This window comes from Gorilla gorilla, chromosome 10 (assembly GCF_029281585.2).
Source record: "Gorilla gorilla gorilla isolate KB3781 chromosome 10, NHGRI_mGorGor1-v2.1_pri, whole genome shotgun sequence".
Classification (NCBI taxonomy): Eukaryota; Metazoa; Chordata; class Mammalia; order Primates; family Hominidae; genus Gorilla; species Gorilla gorilla.
In genome coordinates, this window is record NC_073234.2 from 127,240,608 (window position 1) to 127,260,725 (window position 20,118).

The following is a 20,118-nucleotide window of genomic DNA, read 5'->3' on the forward strand; positions in this document are numbered from 1 at the left end:
CTCAGTTCACTGCAACCTCTCTGCCTCCCGGGTTCAGGTGATTCTCCTGGCTCAGCCTCCAAAGTAGCTGGGATTACAGGTGCCTGCCACCACCACTGGCTAATTTTTTTATTTTTATTTTTAGTAGAGACGGGGTTTCACCATGTTGGCCAGGCTGGTCTTGAACTCCTGACCTCAAGTGATCTGCCCACTTTGGCCTCCCAAAGTGCTGGGAGTACAGGAGTGAGCCACAGTGCTCGGCCTCTGCTGACACATTCATTACAGACTTCTAGCATCTGGAGCTGTGAGGATAGACTTCTGTTGTTTTAAGCCACCCAATTTGTGATACTTTGTTACAGCAGCCTTAGGAACCAAGTGAGCTGGCTTCCCTAAGAGCAGATGAGTAAAAGAGTCAGAGAGGGCCCCAATGGAAGCCAGAGTTTTTCTGTTACCTAATCTTGAACATGACATCTGTTCACCAAAAGCAAACCACTTGATCCAGACCACATGCAGGGCAAGAGGACTACGTAAGATCTTAAATACCAAGATGTGAGCATCACTGGAGGCTGTGAACCAGGGCTGCCTCACCAGCAAAAAACGGAGGAATTTCATTGGAAGAAACCGCTTTCTTCAGGGTCCTGCCTTCTCCATTCATTGATTCCTTCGACAAATAAATTTATTAAGTACCTACAATGGACTGGGTATTAGGGACATATGACCAATAAGACAAATAAGATTCTTTCCCTTGTTGAGATTATTTAGTTACAGGATAATAGGAAGATCTGATTTAGATTAGGAAAGGAGGGTATGGGCAAGGCATGCCTTTCTGAAAAAACATTATCAAGAATTGGCCAGGTGTGGTGGCTCACGCCTGTAATCCCAGCACTCTAGGAGGCTGACGTGGGCGGATCACCTAAGGTCAGAAGTTCGAGACCAGCCTGGCCAACATGGTGAAACCCTGTCTCTACTAAAAATACAAAAATTAGCCGGGCGTGGTGGCGGGTGCCTGTAATCCCAGCAACTCGGGAGGCTGAGGCAGAAGAATCACTTGAACTCAGGAGGCGGCGGTTGCAGTGAGCCGAGATCGCACCACTGCACTCCAGCCTGGGGGACACAGTAAGCCTCCACCTCAAAGAAGAATAAAGTTGAAGAATGAGTAGAAACTAGGCTGTGTGTGTATGTGTGTGTGTTATGAGGGAAGCATGAGTTTCTAGGTAGTGGGAAAGCATGTGCAAATAAGTCAGTAAGTTGAACAGCTAGACTAAAAGCTGCTTGGGAGCAGGGACCTTGTCTCCTCATTGCTGCATCTCTATTATACGACATCATCTCTGCGTCTCTATTACAAGACATAGAGCCTGGCAGACAGAAATTCTTACTGGATGAAATGAATGAATAAATCCAAGGCATCTTCTATAGGTTAGTGCAAAAATGACTGCAGTTTTTGCCATTACTTTTAAATGGCAAAAACCACAATTACTTTTGCACGAATATTTCCGGTTACAGATGTCAATTCAAGTCATTTAAAAATTTTCTCCCAAAGTTCATCACGGGATCATTGCTCTTATTCATATTAGGTAGATAGGCAAAGCTGCTAGAACAAAAGACTCAAAGTAAGTAAACGGTCAACACAAGTTTATTTATTCTCACATAACAATACTGAGTGGATATTTAGGTCAGTAAGGCACAGTTCTCCTCCACTTAGGAATCTCCCATCTTCAGGCCTTGCCTTCTCCATAGCCTGGTCACCATTTGCTTCCAGTTGGCAGAACGAGTAAGAGCACAGGGGAGCACCTGTTGGAGGTCTGTATGGGCCAGGCCTGGAAACTGCACACCTCTTCTGCTCACTTTCCACTGGGGAGAGCATAGGCACAGAGCCACACTTAAATTTTACTTTGAGTAATGCAGCGTAGGTGTATGTCCGACAAAGAAAACAATAATTCGGTAGACAACTAAGTCTCCACTCCAATATTCAATTACTTACTTAACTTATGCTCTGGTATGTCTCAAATTAACCTAGATAGAAACGAACTCTGAATCTTCCACTTCCATCAAGTTTTTCACTCACTCAGTGGCATCATTATCCATCCAGTTGCTTAAGCATACATTTGGAAGTTATCCTTGGTCTGTTTCTTATCCTTCTCTTCCACATCTAATCCTTCAGGAAGTCCTGACAATGTTACCTCCAAAACATGTCTTAAATCCATCTTCTCAGCCAGGCACGGTGGCGCATGCCTGTAATCCCAGTACTTTGGGAGGCCAAGGGAGGTGAATCACTTGAGCTCAGGGGTTGGACAGCAGCCGGGGCAATGTGGAGAGACCCAATCTCTACAAAAAAAATACAAAAAATTAGCCAGGCATGGTGGCATGCGCCTATAGTCCCAGCTACTCAGGATGCTGAGGTGGGAGGATCGCCTGAGCCCAGGAGGTCTAGGTTGCAGTGAGCTGTGATCACACCACTGCACTCTAGACAGTGGGACCGTTTCAAAAAAAAAAAAAAAAAAAATCCATCTTCTCTACACTTTTACCGCCACCTCCTTAGTTCAGACAGTGTAATAATCTCTCATCTGCATTATTCTCCAATAGCCTCCTAATAGCTCTGTTTCCATTCTTGCTTTCCTATATTCTATTATCTACAAAGCAGAGTGATCTTTTAAAACAAATTTGATCACATCACTCTTTACTTTAAAACCTTACAATAGCTTAGAATAAAATCCAAAGTCCTGATTATGACCCCCAAAGGCCACATATGATGCAGCCCCTGCCCACATCTCCAACCTCATCCTTTTTATACTTTTTTTTTTTCTTTTTTTGAAATAGAGACGGGGTTTCGCCATGTTGGCCAGGCCGGTCTCGAACTCCTGACTTCAAGTGATCTGCCCGCCTTGGCCTCCCGAAGTGCTGGGATTACAGGCGTGACCCACCGCGCCCAGCCTCCAACCTCACCCTTTATCAGTCTCCTCCTACTCGATCTACTCCAGCTACAATGACCTTCTTGCTGATCCTTGAACATATTTAGCTTATTTCCACCTTAAAATTTCTACCCATCTGCCCAGAAATCTTTCCTTGGATTTCCAATAGCCAGCCCTTTCTCATTCCTCAGGGGTCTCAGCTTAAATGTTACCTCCTGAGATTCCTTCCTTAATCATCTAATACGAAGAAGTCCCCACATCCAGTTATTCTCTTACCTCAGCATCCTGTTTATGTTCTTCTTAGCATCAGACTCGGGCTTTTTCCTGTTTATTACCTACTTCGTTTTCCTGAAAGATCCATGTGCCGGTACCATGTGTTGTTCCTACTGTTTCTCCAATGTCTAGTAGATTTGGCACATACTGATGTGCAATTAATACGTGAATGAAGAACCATTGACAGACGATTAGTCAAAAGCTCTTGCAAAGCCCTTTGATAGGTTATCGGTGGAGAGTAGGGAGCACAAACCTGGGGTCCCATTCTAGCTTGACCACTTCTCGGCTATGCACAAACTAGTCTAGCTCTCCTGAGCCTCAGTTACCTATTTTGCAAATTAGGGATGGGAACATCCATACCTCACAACGCCAAACGGCTACCTTGTAAAGACGAAAGGAGGAAATGCAGGAAATAACTCCACGTAAGGTTAATGCTCCGTAGACAGAGCTGCTACTGCTATTATATATTCTATACAATCCTGCGCCCTTACGGCAGGACCCTTTCAGTGCTTCAGTCCTGTCTTCTCTCTCCTGGGTTGACCTCCACAGATCCTCTCAGAAGCGCGTTTTCCAGGCGTGAATCTCCGCAGAGTGGAGATAAAGGCTGAGGTCCCAACGCACGCGCACTCACGCGAGTCCGGGCCTATGACGTCATTAGCGCAGCGCCATCGCCGCGGAAGGCCCAGGGGCCTGTCCTGTATGCGGCGTGTCTTAGGGAGGCCCAGGCGGGCGCCTGCAAGTCGGGTGCGCGGCTCGGGGGCGGCTCGGAAACCCCAGCGGAAGGCAGCAAGGGGCGCGTGGGGCCGTGGAGTCACGAAGCTGGGCGGCAGGAGGGGCGGTCTGGAGCTCCCGCGGGGCACAGCGCGTGCGTGAGGGCGGCCGGCGGGGCTGCCCGGCGCGGGTGTCCCGGCGATGTGTGGCGCTGAGGCGGCGGCGGGAGCAGCGGCGCCGAGCTCTGCTTCGGCTTCGGCTTCGGCTTCGCGGCGGTGCAGGCGGCGGAGGCGGAGGCGCAGGCTCCTCTTTAGGACCTGGCGAGCCCGGGTTTAAGCGGCGGCCCCGCGAGGCCCTTGCACAGCGCCCCGGGTCGAGGACCTCCCCGCCTCGCCCTACCCCGGGAGCCTGCCTCCCAAGCTGGGGATGAGGCTAGGAGGCGGCCGCGCGGGGCCCAGCACAAAGACTTGTCCCCAGGGGCCGCCGCCTCCGCCGCTGCTGCTGCCGCCAGCCTAGAGCCGCCCGCCGAAGCAGAGCCGGCGCCGGGGTCCTCATCCCCACCGGTCCCGAGGGGCGGCTGCTGCCCGTCGCCACGAGGCCCAGGGGCCGGAGTGCCGAGCCCTTTGCTCCCTCGGCCGCGCGGGGACAGGGCGGCTGAGCAGCCTCCGCCTCTCCCGGCTGTGGGGGCCCCACTGAGTATGTCGGAGGAGAGCGACATGGAGAAAGCCATCAAGGTAAGGGGGAGATGCCCCCTCTTCCCCCGCGTTGTCCTGTGGCGTTCTTCTCGGCTCTATAGTCTCAAAAAGCAGGGAGATTTTGCAGTGAGAGGTTCCATCGACTACCGGGTTTCGGCCTCCCCCGGATTCCGTGGATCGCGCTTTACAGCCCTGGGGCCAAGGGTATGGGTGTGGGTGTAGGTGTGTGTCCGACTCCCTCCAGCTTCCCTGGTGAGTGTGATTTGTGCTCAGCTAGAACAGAGGTGAGTGGCCTGGAGACACTATTAAGTGTCAATGAATGGGACGAAGAGAGCCCTACTACTACTACTACTACACGTTTCGATCACTCCCCAAGGCCGCCAGCATTTGCTTCCGGATGGTCTACAGCACTTGGAGAGTTGGAATTTATCCATCCCTCCCGATTTGTTTGAAATCAGCCTTCTGGAAATCTGCAGTTGGAAGAAGGTGGTTCGCCGTACAAAACCTGTCCTTTGGGGAATAGGTTGTCCTCACTTTTCCGTGTATTCTCCCCTTTTTCTTTTTCCTCTTCTTTCTCCTAGGAAGCATTGAGTTTACTTAGGAAAAGTTAACAGTTCCTGTGACTTAACTGCACTTAACCAAAAGAAAAGCAAATGTGTGTTCGAAAATTACACAAATAAAATAAGCTTTCTAAAACCTGTTTTTAACTTTTTTTTTTTTTAAAGGCACATTTTGCCCACTCAGGGCCAGTTATCTGTCTTGACAGCTGTAGCTAAGAAATTAGTCTCATGAAAATTAAACATTGACGCTTAAAGTTTGATGTATTATTTACTTATTTGTAGTGTTAAGTCAACCCACTGCATTGAATAATTTCATTTTATCTTGAAGGACAGGCATCTATTGGCAGCTTGGGGTTATTTTCCCCTTCAAGACAGTTACTAGTAATGATTAAGAATTTACACTTCTACCAGTTCTTTAGGGGGTGTATATAGTTTCTCAGAATCATCAAGTCATTCCAGAGAAACTTAACCCTTTAAAGGAGGCATCAACATATAACATATACATTAAGGAAGACCAGGTTTTTTGTTTGTTTTTGAGACGGAGTCTCACTCTGTCGCCCACGCTGGAGTGCAGTGGCCCGATCTTGGCTCACTGCAAGTTCCGCCTCCTGGGTTCACGCCATTCTCCTGCCTCAGCCTCCCGAGTAGCTGGGATTACAGGCGCCCACCCACCAAGCCCTGCTAATTTTTTCTTTTGTTTGTATTTTTAGTAGAGACGGGGTTTCACCGTAATAGACAGGATGGGCTCGATCTCCTGACCTCGTGATCTGCCCGCCTTGGCCTCCCAAAGTGGTGGGATTACAGGCGTAAGCCACCGTGCCTGGCCCAAGGAAGACCAGGTTTTAAATCATAAAAATAAAGATTCTAAAAGACTGCCTTGAGATATCCTTCTTTTGTTTTGGGTTTTTTTTTTTTTTTTGAGTCGGAGTCTGGCTTTGTCGTCCAGGCTGGAGTGCAGTGGGATGCTCTTGGCTCACTGCAACCTCCACCTCCCAGGTTCAAGTGATTCTCCTGCCTCAGCCTCCCAAGTAGCTGGGACTACAGGCACGTGCCACCACACCCAGCTAATTTTTTTGTATTTTTAGTAGAGGTGGGGTTTCACTGTGTTAGCCAGGATGGTCTCCATCTCCTGACGTCATGATTTGCCCGCCTCGGCCTCCCAAAGTTCTGAGATAACAGGTGTGAGCCACCGCGCCCAGCTTTGGTTTGGGTTTTATTGGCACAGAGGCATGATATGCCGCCTGAAGTTATTTAATTGGGTTGTGAATCAAAACGTATGTGGCCAGTTTTTAAACATTGTCTCCTTTGTGCCAGATGGTGTCCTAGACACAAATGGTACAAGCCAGACTCCTAGATGTCCCTACTGTCATGTAGCTTATATTCTAGAGGGTGGGGTTACTGCTAGGTGGTTTTAATTAAGTGTGGAAAGGGTGAGGAGTACTGTGTTAAATAGGGTAGTCCGAGGAGGTGACACTGTAGAGTTCTGATGGAAATGCGAGAGCAAGCCGCCACTGTCTCAGGGAAGAGTATAACAGGCAGTGGGAATAGCAAGGACAGACCTTGAGGTAGAAGCAGGTGTAGTGTGATGTAGGAAGAGCAAGGTGGCTGGAATGCAGTGGGTCAGTGGAGATGATGTAGAGCAGCAATGGGAAGCAAGGCACTTAGGGCCTTGTAGGCCATCGTAAGAACTTTGGCTTTGACCCTGATTAAAAGGGGAACTATAGGAGAGTTTTGAACAGAAAAGAGACATAGTTCCAGGAGATAAGTATACAAATAGGGCAGCAATGTCACTTAGTGGTTGTTATAGTCTCTCTAGGTAGACTCAGTTGAAATCTCACCCTATGTTTTTTTTTTTGAGACAGAGTCTCACTCTGTCACCCAGGCTGGAGTGCAGTGGTGTGATCTCGGCTCACTGCAGCCTCCTCCTCCCGGGTTCAAGCAATTCTTGTGCCTTGGCCCTCCGAGTAGCTGGGACTACAGGCGTACACCACCATGCCCAGCTATTTTTGTTGTTATTGCTATTTTGTTGTTATTGTTGTTATATTGCTAGAAAAGATGGGGTTTCACCATGTTGGCCAGGCTGGTCTCGAACTCCTGACCTCAGGTGATCTGTCCGCCTCGGCCTCCCAAAGTGTTGGGACTACAGGCATGAGCTACCACGCCCAGCCCAGCCTTTCTATTTTATTAGCCGTGTGTCTGAGTACGACATCACTTCACTTCTGTCTCGTTAGTTTCCTCATCTGTAGATGGGATAAAAGCACTCCCAGCTCATAGGGTTTTTTGTTGGTTTGTTTGTTAGTTTTTGAGGATTAAATGAGCAGATATACCCAAATGTGCTTATAATAATACCTAGGCCAGGCACGGTGGCTCACACCTGTAATCCCAGCACTTTGGGAGGCCTAGGCGGGCGGATCACCTGAGGTCAGGAGTTGGAGACCACTCTGGCCAACATGGCGAGACCCCTGTCTCTACTAAAAATACAAAAATTAGCTGAGTGTGGTGGCACACATCTGTAATCCCAGCTACTCAGAAGGCTGAGGCAGGAGAATCGCTTGAACCTGGGGGGCAGAGGTAGCAGTGAGCTGAGATCATGCCACTGCACTCCAGCCTGGGCGACAGAGTTAGACTCCTTCTCAAAAAAATAATAATACCTAACAGCAAGAGCTCAATGAATATTAATTAGCTCATAGCAACTTAAGGGTGCTTTAGAAAGAGTTGTTTTTTTCACTTGACTCTTGCCCAGCCCAATTTTCTTAAAATTTTTTTAGCTTTTCTTCACTCAAAAGTACTCAATAGGTCATGGTGAATCTACGCTAATTTGGGCATGTCCAGCCAATACCTATTGGAGTTGAAAATCAGTACTGATGAGGATGTACTGCTTTGGAAGCAAGCCAGCATTACATCAAATAAAAAACATTTGGTCTGTGGCATTGTGTTGTATTCATTGTTTTGCTTTTTTGGGGGTGTTCAGCAGATGGTGAGCACTGAGACAAACCTGTAGTGTTCAGCTGGAAAGCTATTTTCCTGGCCTCCAGCCACAACACTTGAACTCTTGCTGCCAGACTACCTGAGAGTGGATTGATTGGACTTTAAGATCTCATCCTCCCTTATCCACGGTTTTGCTTTCCACAATTTTAGTTACATATGGTCAACTGCAGTCTGAAAATATTAAGTGGAAAATTCCAGAAATCAATAATTCGTAAGTTTCTCTCTTTTTTTTTTTTTTTTTGAGACGGTCTTGCTCTGATGCCCAGGCTGGAGTGCAGTGGCGTGATCTTGGCTCACTGCAACCTCTGCCTCCTGGGTTCAAGCAATTCTTCTGCCTCAGCCTCCCGAGTAGCTGGGATTACAGGTGTGCGCCACCATGCCTGGCTAATTTTTGTATATTTAGTAGAGATGGGGTTTCACCATGTTGGCCAGGCTGATCTCAAACTCCTGACCTCACGATCCGCCCTCCTCGGCCTCCCAAAGTGCTAGAGTTACAGGTGTGAGTCACCACGCCTGGCTCTCATAAGTTTGAAATTAAGCACTATTCTTTGTAGTGTAATGAAATCTCTTGCCATATTGCCTGCGACATGAATCATCCCAGCATGTTCACACTGTATATGCTTCCTATCCTGTAGTTACTTAGTAGTCATCTTGGTTATCAGAACAAACATTATGTATAGGGCTCACTACTATCCAAGGTTTCAGGCATCCACTGGAGGTCTTGGAACATATCTTCCCTTATCTGTGGGGACTACTGTACTCTTAAAAACTTTAGGATAAGGGGCTGGGCGTGGTGGCTTAACGCTTGTAATCCCAACACTTTGGGAGGCTGAGGTGGGTAGATCATTTGAGGTCAGGAGTTCAAGACCAGCCTGGCCAACATTGTGAAACCCCCATCTCTACTAAAAAAAAAAAATTAGCTGGGTGTGGTGGCAGATGTCTGTAGTCCCAGCTACTCAGGAGGCTGAGGCAGGAGAATCACTTGAACATGGGAGGTGGAGGTTGTAGTGAGCTGAGATTGCTCCATTGCACTCCAGCCTGGGCGACAGGGTGAGACTCTGTGCAAAAAAAAAAAAAAAAAATTTAGGATAAGGTCAAATGGCTGTAAGTGGAGGCTCTATCTTCTATTCCCTGTATCTTCTATTACCTGTATCTCTAGTCCCATAGCCCCATGACTTTGCTACACCCAAGGCACTTAGCTAAACCTGGAGAGTGGGCATTTTGGGGTTAGGGATTCTTACATATTGTTTTCTATTATATATAGCGAGTCGTTAATATTCGATGGAGTTTGTGAAAATCCATTTCCTTAGTTTTTAAAATTAAAAAAATTGTATAGTTTGTACATCATAAAAATACCCCCAATATAAATGTACAGTTCAGTACATTCAGTGTAAATGTTCAGTAATTTTTAGTAAATTTATAGAGGCATGCAGCCATCATCACACTCTGGTGTACAACATTTCCATCCCCGCTAGAAAGTTCCTTCTGCCTGGTTGCAGTCAGCCCCGTTCCCATTCCTTGCCCCTTACGGCCACTGATTTGCTTTGTCACTATAGTTTTTGCCTTCTCCAGAAATTATTTCCTTAATAGCTTGCCAATTTTATGTGTTTGATTTCTTAGCAAATTTCTCAGGTTCATCCATGTTAGTGCATGCTTTAGCAGTTCATTCTTTTTATTGAGCAGTAGTCTTTATTGCTTATCCATTCTCAGTTATAGGACATTTAGATTATTTCTAGTTTTTAGCTGTTGTGAATAAAGTGATAAAACTGTACAAGTTTTGTGTGAATATATGTATTCATTTCTTCTGTGTAGATAGCTAGATGTGGAATAACTGGGCAGTACAGTAAATTTAACTTTTTAAGAAACCACCGAACTGTTTTCCAAAGTGGTTGTACCATTATACATTCCTGCTGGCAGTGTTTGAAAGTCCTAGTTTTTTCTACCATCTTCACAAATATTTGGTATTTTCAGTCTTCCTATTTTAGTCCTTCTGGTGGGTGTGTAGTGGTATTATGCTTTTAATTTCCATTTCCCTAATGACTAATGCTGTTGGACATCTTTTTGTGTGCAGATTTGACATTCATGTTTCTTTTCTGGTGAAGGGTCTGTTCCAATCTTTTGCCCCCTTTTTTTTTTTTTTTTTTTTTGAGATGGAGTGTTGCTCAGTCACCCAGGCTGGAGCGCAGTGGCACGATCTCGGCTCACTGCAACCACCGTCTCCTGGGTTCAAGTGATTCTACCGTCTCAGCCTCCCGAGTAGCTGGGATTACAGGCACCTGCCATCATGCCCAGCTAATTTTTGTATTTTAGTAGAGATGGGGTTTCACCATGTTGGCCAGGCTGGTCTTGAACTCCTGACCTCGGGTGATTGCCCGCCTTGGCCTCCAAAATGCTAGGATTATAGGCATGAGCCACTGTGCTCGGCCTCTTTTTGCCCGTTTTAGAATTGGTTTTTGTTGTTTTGAGATGGAGTCTCACTTTGTCACTCAGGCTGGAATGCAGTGGTACGACCTTGGCTCACTGCAACCTCTGCCTCCGGGGTTCAAGCGATTCTCCTGCCTCAGCCTCCTAAGTAGCTGGGATTACAAGCATGCGCCACCATGCCCAGCTAATTTTTTGTATTTGTATTTTTATTTTTTTATCTATTTTTTGTATTTTTAGTAGAGATGAGGTCTTCACCATGTTGACCAGGCTGGTCTTGTACTTCTGACCTCAAGTGATCCGCCTGCCTTGGCCTCCCAAAGTGCTGGGATTACAGATGTGAACCACCATGCCCAGCCTAAAATTGATTTCTTTGCCTTATTGAGTTATAGGATTATTTATTTTTTTATTAATTTTTTTAGAGATGGGGGTCTCACAATGTTGCCCAGGCTGGTCTTGAACTCCTGGGCTCAAGCGATCTGCCTGCCTCAGCCTCCTGAAGTGCTAGGATTACTGCACCTGGCCAAGAGTTCTTTTTTTTTCTTTCTTTTTTTTTCTGAGACAAAGTCTTGCTCTTGTCACCCAGGCTGGAGTGCAATGGCACGATCTCGGCTCACTGCAACCTCCACCTCCCGGGTTCAAGTGATTCTCCTGCCTCAGCCTCCCAAGTAGCTGGGATTATGGGCATCCACCACCATGCCTAGCTAATTTTTGTATTTTTAGTAGAGACTAAAAATTTTAGTTTTGCCATGTTGGCCAGGCTTGTCTTAAACTCCTGACCTTGTGATCTGCCTGCCTCGGCCTCCCAAAGTGCTGGGATTACAGGGGTCAGCCACCGCACCTGGCCTAGAGTTCTTTATAAACTGAATAAAAGTCATTTATCAGCTATGTGATTGGCAAATATTTTCTCCCAGTCTGTGGCTTATCTTTTCATTTTATAATGGTGTCTTTTGAAGAGCAAAAGGTTTTAAATTTTATGACGTCCAGTTTAGCACATTTTTTTCTTTTTCTTTTATTTTGTTAGGACAGTCTCACTCCATCACCCAGGTTGGAGTGTAGTGATGCGATCACAGTTCGCTGCAGCCATGTCCTTCTAGGCTTAAGTGATTCTCCCTCCTCAGCCTCCTGAGTAGCTGGGACCACAGGTGTCTACCACCATGTTTGGCTAATTAAAATAACTTTTTTTTTGTAGAGACACGGGTCCCACTGTGTAGCCCAGGCTGGTCTCCAGCTCTTGAGCTCAAGCAGTCGTCCCACTTTGGCCTTCCAAAGTGCTAGAATTATAGGCATGAACCACCATGACTGGTTGTGAAATATCCTTTTTTTTTTCCTGAGATGGAGTCTTGCTATGTTGACCAGGCTGCAGTGTAGTGGCGTGATCTTGGCTCACTGCAACCTCTGCCTCCCAGGTTCAAGCAATTGTCCTGCCTTAGCCTCCCAAGTAGCTGGGATTGTAGGTGGGTGCCACCATGCCCGCCTAATTTTTGTCTTTTTAATAGAGACGGGGTTTCACCATGTTGGCCAGGCTGGTCTGGAACTCCTGACCTTGTGATCTGCCTGCATCGGCCTCCCAAAGTGCTGGGATTACAGGCATGAGCAACTGTGCCTGGCCAAAATACCTTTTTATTTCATATTGAAGATGCAGCTTTTACATGGGTGCAAGAGTGCTATAAGAAAGGCATACCTATAGACTCTAATATTTTTCGAGAAAAATCAAAGTCATCGTGTCTTAAAGCAAAAGGAAGGTAAAGGATCTAAAGTTGGAGAATTTAATGCCAGCAAAGGATGGTTTGATAATTGTAGAGAGGTTTGGCTTAAAAAAATGTCAGGGTAACAGGAGAAGCAGCTTCTGCTGACCAAGAGGCGGCAAACAAGTTCCCAGATGCCATTAAGAAAATCATTGAGGAGAAAGGATATCTGCTTGAATGGGTTTTTAATGCAGACAAAAATGCCCTGTTCTGGGGAAAACAATGCCACAAAGGACATTTATGAGTAAGGAAGAGCAGTGAGTGCCAGGATTTAAGGCAGGAAGAGCTAGGTTAACTGCCGTTTTGTGTAAACACAGTCAAGTTTATGATCAGGACTACCCTTGTCTATAAAGCTGCTAACCTCTGAGCCTTCAAGGGAGAAGATAAAACACCAGCTGCCAGTCTGTTTTTACCAAAAGAAAGCCTGGATAATTTTCTTTTTTTCTTTTTTTTTTTGAGAGGAGTCTCGCTCTGTGGCCCAGGCTGGAGTGCAGTGGCATGATCGCGGCTCACTGCAAGCTCTGCCTCCCAGGTTCACGCCATTCTCCTGCCTCAGCCTTCCGAGTAGCTGGGATTATAGTTGCCTGCCACCACGTCCAGCTAATTTTTGTATTTTAGTAGAGACAGGGTTTCGGCATGTTGGCCAGGCTGGTCTTGAACTCCTAACCTCAAGTAATCCGCCTGCCTCGGCCTCCCAAAGTGCTGGGATTACAGGCATGAGCCACCGTGCCCGGCCGGGACTGCCTTTTAAAGTTTTTTTGACACAATGCCCCTGGCCACTGAGAATCCCATGAGTTCAACACTAGGCTTTGAAGTGGTCTACTTGTCCACAAACAGTGTCTCTAATCCAGCCTGTAGATCAGGAGGTCTCAAGGACTTTTTGAGAAAGAGTCTGGCTCTGTTGCCCAGGTTGGAGTGCAGTGGGGTGATCTCAGCTCACTTCAACCTCTGCCTCCCAGGTTCAAGCAATTCTCATGCCTCAGTCTCTTGAGAAGCTGGAATTACAGGCACGCTCCACAATGCCTGGCTAATTTTTGTATTTTTAGGAGAGATGGGGTTTCACCATTTTGCCCAGGTTGGTCTCGAACTCCTGGCCTCAAGTGATCTGCCTGCCTCAGCCTCCCAAAGTGCTGGGATTACAGGCTTCAGCTACTGCACCTGGTCCAGGACTTTCAAGACTCATTACATGGGATACTCTGGAAAAGATTGTTAACACCAAGGAAGAGAATCCTGACAGAATGTAGTGAAAGTCTAGAGGGATTACACCATTGAAGATGCCATTGTTATAGAAAAAGCTGTGGAAGCCATCAAGCCTGAAACAATAAATTCCTGGTGGAGAAAACTCTGTCCAGATGTGCATGACTTCATAGGATTTATGACAGAGCTGGTTAAGGAAATCATGAAAGAGATTGTGGATATGGCAAAAAAGGTGAAGGGTGAAGAGTTTTAAGGTACAGATCTTGGAGAAATTCAAGAGCTAATAGATGCCACACCTGAGGAATTAATAGAAGATGACTTGATGGAGATGAGTGCTTCCGTGCCAGACAGTAAGGAATAAGATGTACAAGAAACAGGGGCAGGAAAAAATTGACATTAGACAATTTGCCAGAAGGGTTCCAATTACTCAAGACTTCCTTTAGCTTTGTTTATGGAATATGGAATGGAACCTTCTATGATACTGGCACTGAAGTGAAAGCAAATGGTGGAAGAAGGATTAGTATTGTATAGAAATGTTTTTAGAGAAATGGAAAAGCAAAAAAGTCAGAAATGAGGATGTATTTTTGTAATGTTACACCAGATGTGCCTGCCTCTCCTGCCTTCCTTTCCATGCCCTTCACCTCTTCTACCTCTGCTACCCCGAGACAGCAAGACCAACCAACTCCTTTTCTTTCTTTCCCTCAGTCTACTCATCCTGAAGATGGGTGAAGACCTTTATGATGATGCACCTCCACTTAATGAATAGCAAATATGTTTTCTCTTATGATTTTCTTAATAACATTTTTTCTCTATCTTACTCTATTGTAACAATATAGTATGTAATACATAAAATATGTGTTAATTGACTTTCTGTTGTCAGTATGGTTAACAGGCTATTAGTAGTTAAATTTTGGGGGAGTCAGAAGTTATGTGCAGATTTTTGACTGCCCAGGGTGTCAGTGCTCTTAACCTTCACGTTGTTCAAGGGTCAAGTATATTATCTTATCTATTAACGTAGTAGAGCTTTCCATTTCTTTAGGGCTTCTTCAGTTTCTCTAAGCAGTGTTTTGTAGTTTCCAGTGTATAAATCTATAAATCTTGCCTTTTGATAAATTTATTCTTTTTTTTTGAGACAGAGTCTCACTCTGTCTCGCAGGCTTAAGTGCAGTGGTGCAATCTCGGCTCACGACAACCTCTGCCTCCCAGGTTCAAGCAATTCTCCTGCCTCAGCATCCTGAGTAGCTGGGATTACAGGCTCGCTTCACCATGCCTGGCTAATTTTTGTATTTTTAGTAGAGATAGGGTTTCACCATTTTGGCCAGGCTGATCTTGAACTCCTGGCCTCAGGCAATCCACCTGCCTTGGCCTCCCAAAGTGTTGGGATTACAGGCATGAGCCACTGTGTCCAGCCTGATAAATGTATTCCTGTTTTCTTCTTCACGCCTGTAATCCCAGCACTTTGGGAGGCTGAGGTGGGCGGATCACGAGGTCAGGAGATCGAGTCCATCCTGGCTAACACAGTGAAACCCCCTCTCTACTAAAAAAAAAAATACAAAAAACTAGCCAGGCGTGGTGGCAAGCACCTGTAGTCCCTGCTACTTGGGAGGCTGAGGCAGAAGAATGGTGTGAACCTGGGAGGTGGAGCTTACGGTGAGCCAGGATGGTGCCACTGCACTCCAGCCTGGGTGACAGAGCGAGACTTCGTGTCAAAAAAAAAAAGAATGGAATTGTTTTCTTCATTTCATTTTTGGATTGTTTGTCACTAGTGTATGGAAATACAGTTGATTTCTGTATGTTGATTTTGTATTTTGTATCCTTAGTACATTTGCATAGTAGTTCTTATAGATCCCTTAGGATTTTCTACATATAAAACAAATTTTTTTTGTTTTGAGATGGAGTCTCTCTCTGTCGCCCAGGCTGGAGTGCAGTGGCGCGATCTTAGCTTACTGCAACCTCCGCCTCCCGGGTTCAGGCAATTCTCCTATCTCAGCCTCCTGAGTAGCTGGGACGACAGGTGCCTGCCACCACACCTGGCTAATTTTTATCTGTTTAGTAGAGATGGGGTTTCATCTTGTTGGTCAGGCTGGTCTCGAACTCCTGACCTCAGGTGATCCACCCACCTTGGCCTCCCAAAGTGCTGGGATTACAGGCTTAAGCCACTACGCCCGGCCTGGCTGACAGTTTTATCAGGAATGGGTGTTGAGTTTTTGTTAAATATTTTTCCTTCATCTATTGAGTTAATTATGTGGTTTTTGTTCTTTATTCTTAATATAGTATATGGTAATATTACGTTATTTTCAGATATTAAGCCAATCTTGCATTCCTGGTATAAACCTCACTCAGACCCACTTAGTCTGGTGTAGAATCATTCTTACATGTTGCTAGTTTCAGTTTGTTAATATTTTGTTGAGGATTGTTTAATCTATATTCATGATAGATACTTTCTTGTGATGCCTTTTTCTAGTTTTGGTATGAATGTAATGCTAGCTTTATAGAACAAGTTAGAAAGTATACCCTCCTCTATTGGATCATTACTATGAACATAGTAAAGATTTTCTTTTCTTTTTCTTTTTCTTTTTATTTTTTTTTGAGATGGAGTCTCACTCTGTTGCCAGGCTGGAGTGGAGTGCAGTGGCACGATCTCAGCTCACTGCAACCTCCGCCTCCCTGGTTCAAGCGATTCTTTTGTCTCAGCCTCCCAAGTAGCTGGGACTTGAGGCGTGCACCACCACGCCCAGCTAATTTTTGTATTTTTAGTGGAGATGGGGTTTCACCATGTTGGCCAGATGGTCTTGATCTCTTGACCTCGTGATCCACCTGCCTCGGACTCCCAAAGTGCTGGGATTACAGGCATGAGCCACCGTGCTCGGCCAGTAATGATTTTTCAATATGAAATAAAAGGGTATTTTACAGCCAGGTGTGGTGGCTCACGTCTGTAATCCCAGTACTTTGGGAGGCCAAAGTTTGGAATACATTATTTCGTTAAATATGTGGTTCTTAATGGAATGGGCAGGGATTTTACCTCTTGGGAGACATTTGGTAACATCTGGAGACATTTTTGGTTATCACAGTTGGTAGCAAGTGCTTCTGGCACCTAATGGGTAGATGGCAGGAATGCTGCTGAACATCCTAAAAGGCCAAGGCAACCCCACAACAGAGAACTATCTGGCTCAAAATGTCAGTGGTGCTGAGGTTGAGAAACCCTACAAATGTGTAGTATTTACCACTGAAACCAGTGTGCCTAGACTTTGTTTCATGGGAAGATACTCAGTTATTAATTCAGTTTTTTTTACTTGTTACAGGTCTATTCAGGTTTTCTTTTTCTTCTTGAGTGAGTTTTGGTAATTTCTTTCTAGAAATTTGTCCATTTTATCTAGTGCTCTAATTTGTTGGCATAAAGTCGTTCATGGTTTTCCCTTTTAATACTTTGATTTCTGTAAAGTCAATTGTGATGTTCCCTCTTTCCTTTCTAATATTAATAATTTGTGTCCTCCCCTTTTTTTATTGGTCAATTCAGCTAAAGGTTTGTTAACTTTGTTGATCTTTTCAAATAATCAACTTTTGGTTTTCATTGATTTTCTCTATTTTTCTGTATTCTGTTTTATAGCTCTCTGCTCAAATCTTTATTATTTTCTTCTTTCTGCTTGCTTTGAGTATAGTCTGCTCTTTTTCTACATTTTAAAGGTAGAAGGTTAGGTTAGTGATTGCGATCTTTTCTAAGGTAGGCATTTAGAGCTATAAATTTCTGTTTCAGCACCACTTCAACTTCATCTCATTATTTTTGGCAAATTGTGTTTGTATTTTCATTGAGATAAAATATTTTCTAATATCTCATGTTAAATCTTCTTTGACCTCCTGGTTATTTATAAGTGTGTTGTTTAGGCCGGGTGCAGTGGCTCACGCCTGTAATCCTAGCACTTTGGGAGGCCAAGGCAGGCGGATCACGAGGTCAGGAGTTCGAGACCAGCCTGGCCAATATGGTGAAACCCCATCTCTACTAAAATTACAAAAATTAGCTGGGCGTGGTGGTGTGCACCTGTAGTCCCAGCTACTTGGGAAGCTGAGGCAGAAGAATCGCTTGAACCTGGGAGGCAGAGATTGCAGGGAGCCGAGATTGCACCACTGTACTCCAGCCTGGTGACGAAGCGAGACTCCATCTCAAGAAAAAAAAATGCATTGTTTAATTTCTTTTTTTTTTTTTCTTGAGATGGAGTTTCGCTCTTGTTGCCCAGGCTGGAGTGCAATGGCGTGATCTTGGTTCACCGCAACCTCTGCCTCCCAGGTTCAAGCGATTCTCCTGCCTCAGCCTCCCGAGTAGCTGGGATTACAGGCATACACAACCATGCCCGGCTAATTTTGTACTTTTAGTAGAGACTGGGTTTCTCCATGTTGATCAGGCTGGTCTCTAACTCCCGACCTCAGGCGATCTGCCCGCCTCGGCCGTCCAAAGTGCTGGGATTACAGGCGTGAGCCACTGTGTCCAGTCATGTTGTTTAATTTCTAAATATGTATGGATTTCCCAAGTTTCCTTCTGTTCATTTCTAGCTTAATTCCATGGTGGTTGGAGAACTTCATATAATTTATTTTCAATTCATTTAGATTTTTTTTATGATCTAGAATATGGCCTATCATAAGCCATTTCAGATTAAGACTAACTTTAATACTAATAGTTTCAGTAAAATATAGAAAATGCTCCAGTTTAGCTCCATTGTCTCCCTCTTCTTTTTCTTTTTTTTTTTTTTTTTTTGAGACGGAGTCTCACTCTGTCTACCCAGGCTGGTGTGCAGTAGCACGATCTCGGCTCACTGCAACCTCCGCCTCCTGGGTTTAAGTGATTCTCCCATCTCAGCGTCCTGAGTAGCTGGAATTACAAGTGTGCACCACCATGCCTGGCTAATTTTTGTATTTTTAGTAGAGATGGGGTTTCACCATTTTGGCCAGGCTGGTCTCAAACTCCTGACCTCAGGTGATCCACCTGCCTTGGCCTCCCAAAGTGCTGGGGTTACAGGTGTGAGCCGCTGCGCTCAGCCTTCTCCCTCTTCTTTTATGTTACTGTTGTCTATGTATTATGTATGTATATATTACAAACCAGAAAATACAGTGTTGTAGTTATTTGTTTATGCAGTTAAATCTTATGTGTTTTAAATAAGAGAGAAAGGAATAAAATATATTTACAGCCTTTTATGTTGACCTACAGTATATTTACCATTTTTGTTATTCATTTTTTCCCTCTTGATCCAAGTTACTATCTGATGTAATTTCTCTGTTGATTTTCTGGATATGTATTTTTGAAATGCTTTTATGAGGATTATAATATGCATCTTTAATTTATCACAGTCCACTTTGGGTTAAAATTGATTAAAGTCTGGTAATATACAGCACCTTTGCTCCAAGGTAGCTCTATTTCCTCCTTTCTCCCTTGTGTTCTTATTGTCATGTATATCTTTATATGTTATAACCTGTCTTATGTATATTTATGAAATTAAGAGAAGAAAATAATTTTTTCCATGTTTACCTGTTCTAGTACTTTCTGTTCCTTCTTGTGGATCCAAGTTTTCTTTTTTCTTTCTTTTTTTTTTTTTTTTTTTTTTTTGAGATGGAGCCTCACTCCCGTTGCTTAGGCTAGAGTGCAGTGGTATGATCTCGGCTCACTGCAACCTCCACCTCCCGGGTTCAAGCAATTCTCCTTCCTCACCCTCCGTAGTAGCTGGGAATACAGGCGTGTGCCACCGTGCCTGGCTATTTTGGGGTTTTTTTTGTATTTTTAGTAGAGAAGGGGTTTCGCCATGTTGGCCAGGCTGGTCTTGAACTCCTGACCTCAGGTGATCCCTCCCACCTTGGCCTACCAAAGTGCTAGGATTACAGACGTGAGCCACTGTGCCCGGCCTGATCCAAGTTCTCATACAGTAGCATTACCATTCTCTCCAAAGGACTTCCTTTGGTAGTTCTTGTAGGCCAAGTCTACTAGCAGTGAATTCTTTCAGTGTTTATTTATTTGATAATGCCTTTATTTCACTGTTAATTTTTGAGGGATAGTTTTGTTCAATACAGAATTTATGCTTGACAGTTTTTTTTTTCAGTACTTTCATTATGTGATTCTACTGTCTTCTGGCTTCCATTGTTTCTGATGAAAAGTCAGCCATTATTTATATTGCTGTCCATGATTTGTCATTTTTTTCCTTCATGCTTACATTATTTTCTCTTTCTCTTTCAGTGGTTTTTTTGTGTGTGTGTGTTTGTGTGTGTGTGTGTGTGTGTGTGTGTGTGTGTGTGTGTGAGAGACAGGGTCTCGCTCTGTTGCCTAGGCTGGAGTGCAGTGGCATGATCTCAGCTTACTGCAACCTCGATCTCCTGGGCTCAAGCAACCCTTCTACCTCAGCCTCCCCAGTAGCTGGGACCACAGGCACAGGCATGCATCACTACACCAGGCTAAATTTTGTATTTTTTGTAGAGACGGAGTTTTGCCATGTTGCCCAGGCTGGTCTCGAACTCCTGACTTCAAGTGATCCTCACCCCGCAGCCTCCCAAAGTGCTGGGATTACAGGCATGAGCAACTGCACCTGGTCTTGTCTTTCAGTGTTTTGACTGTGGTATGTCTAGGTGTGGTTCTTTTTGTGTTTATCTTATTTAGAGTTTG

General features: G+C 44.9%; 2 protein-coding genes across 7 annotated transcripts in view; one reads left to right on the forward strand and one right to left on the reverse strand.

Moving 5' to 3' along the window:
- Window positions 1-1,594: 1,594 nt before the first annotated feature.
- LOC101153193 (putative uncharacterized protein encoded by MAPKAPK5-AS1) lies at window positions 1,595-4,602 on the reverse strand. Of its 2 annotated transcripts, none has more exons than XM_055359141.2 (2): window positions 3,522-4,602; window positions 1,595-2,304 (listed from the first exon to the last, which is right to left on the reverse strand). In XM_055359141.2, the coding sequence occupies exon 1, from the start codon at window positions 4,600-4,602 to the stop codon at window positions 4,183-4,185; it is 420 nt and encodes a 139-aa protein (XP_055215116.1). In that variant the 3' UTR covers window positions 1,595-2,304; window positions 3,522-4,182. The 2 variants fall into 2 exon arrangements, with proteins under 2 accessions (XP_055215116.1, XP_004053958.1); XM_004053910.5 differs by having other exon boundaries at window positions 3,165-4,602.
- MAPKAPK5 (MAPK activated protein kinase 5) overlaps window positions 3,889-20,118 on the forward strand; it is a 51,320-nt gene continuing 35,090 nt past the window's right edge. For 2 of the 5 annotated variants that reach the window (XM_019038655.4, XM_063694368.1), the window contains exon 1: window positions 4,476-4,606. In XM_019038655.4, coding sequence (XP_018894200.1) covers window positions 4,571-4,606 — 36 coding nt within the window. In that variant the 5' untranslated portion in view covers window positions 4,476-4,570. Of the gene's footprint in view, window positions 4,607-20,118 lie in introns of all 5 variants that reach the window. The other 3 variants (XM_063694366.1, XM_063694367.1, XM_004053909.5) reach the window with 2 other exon arrangements.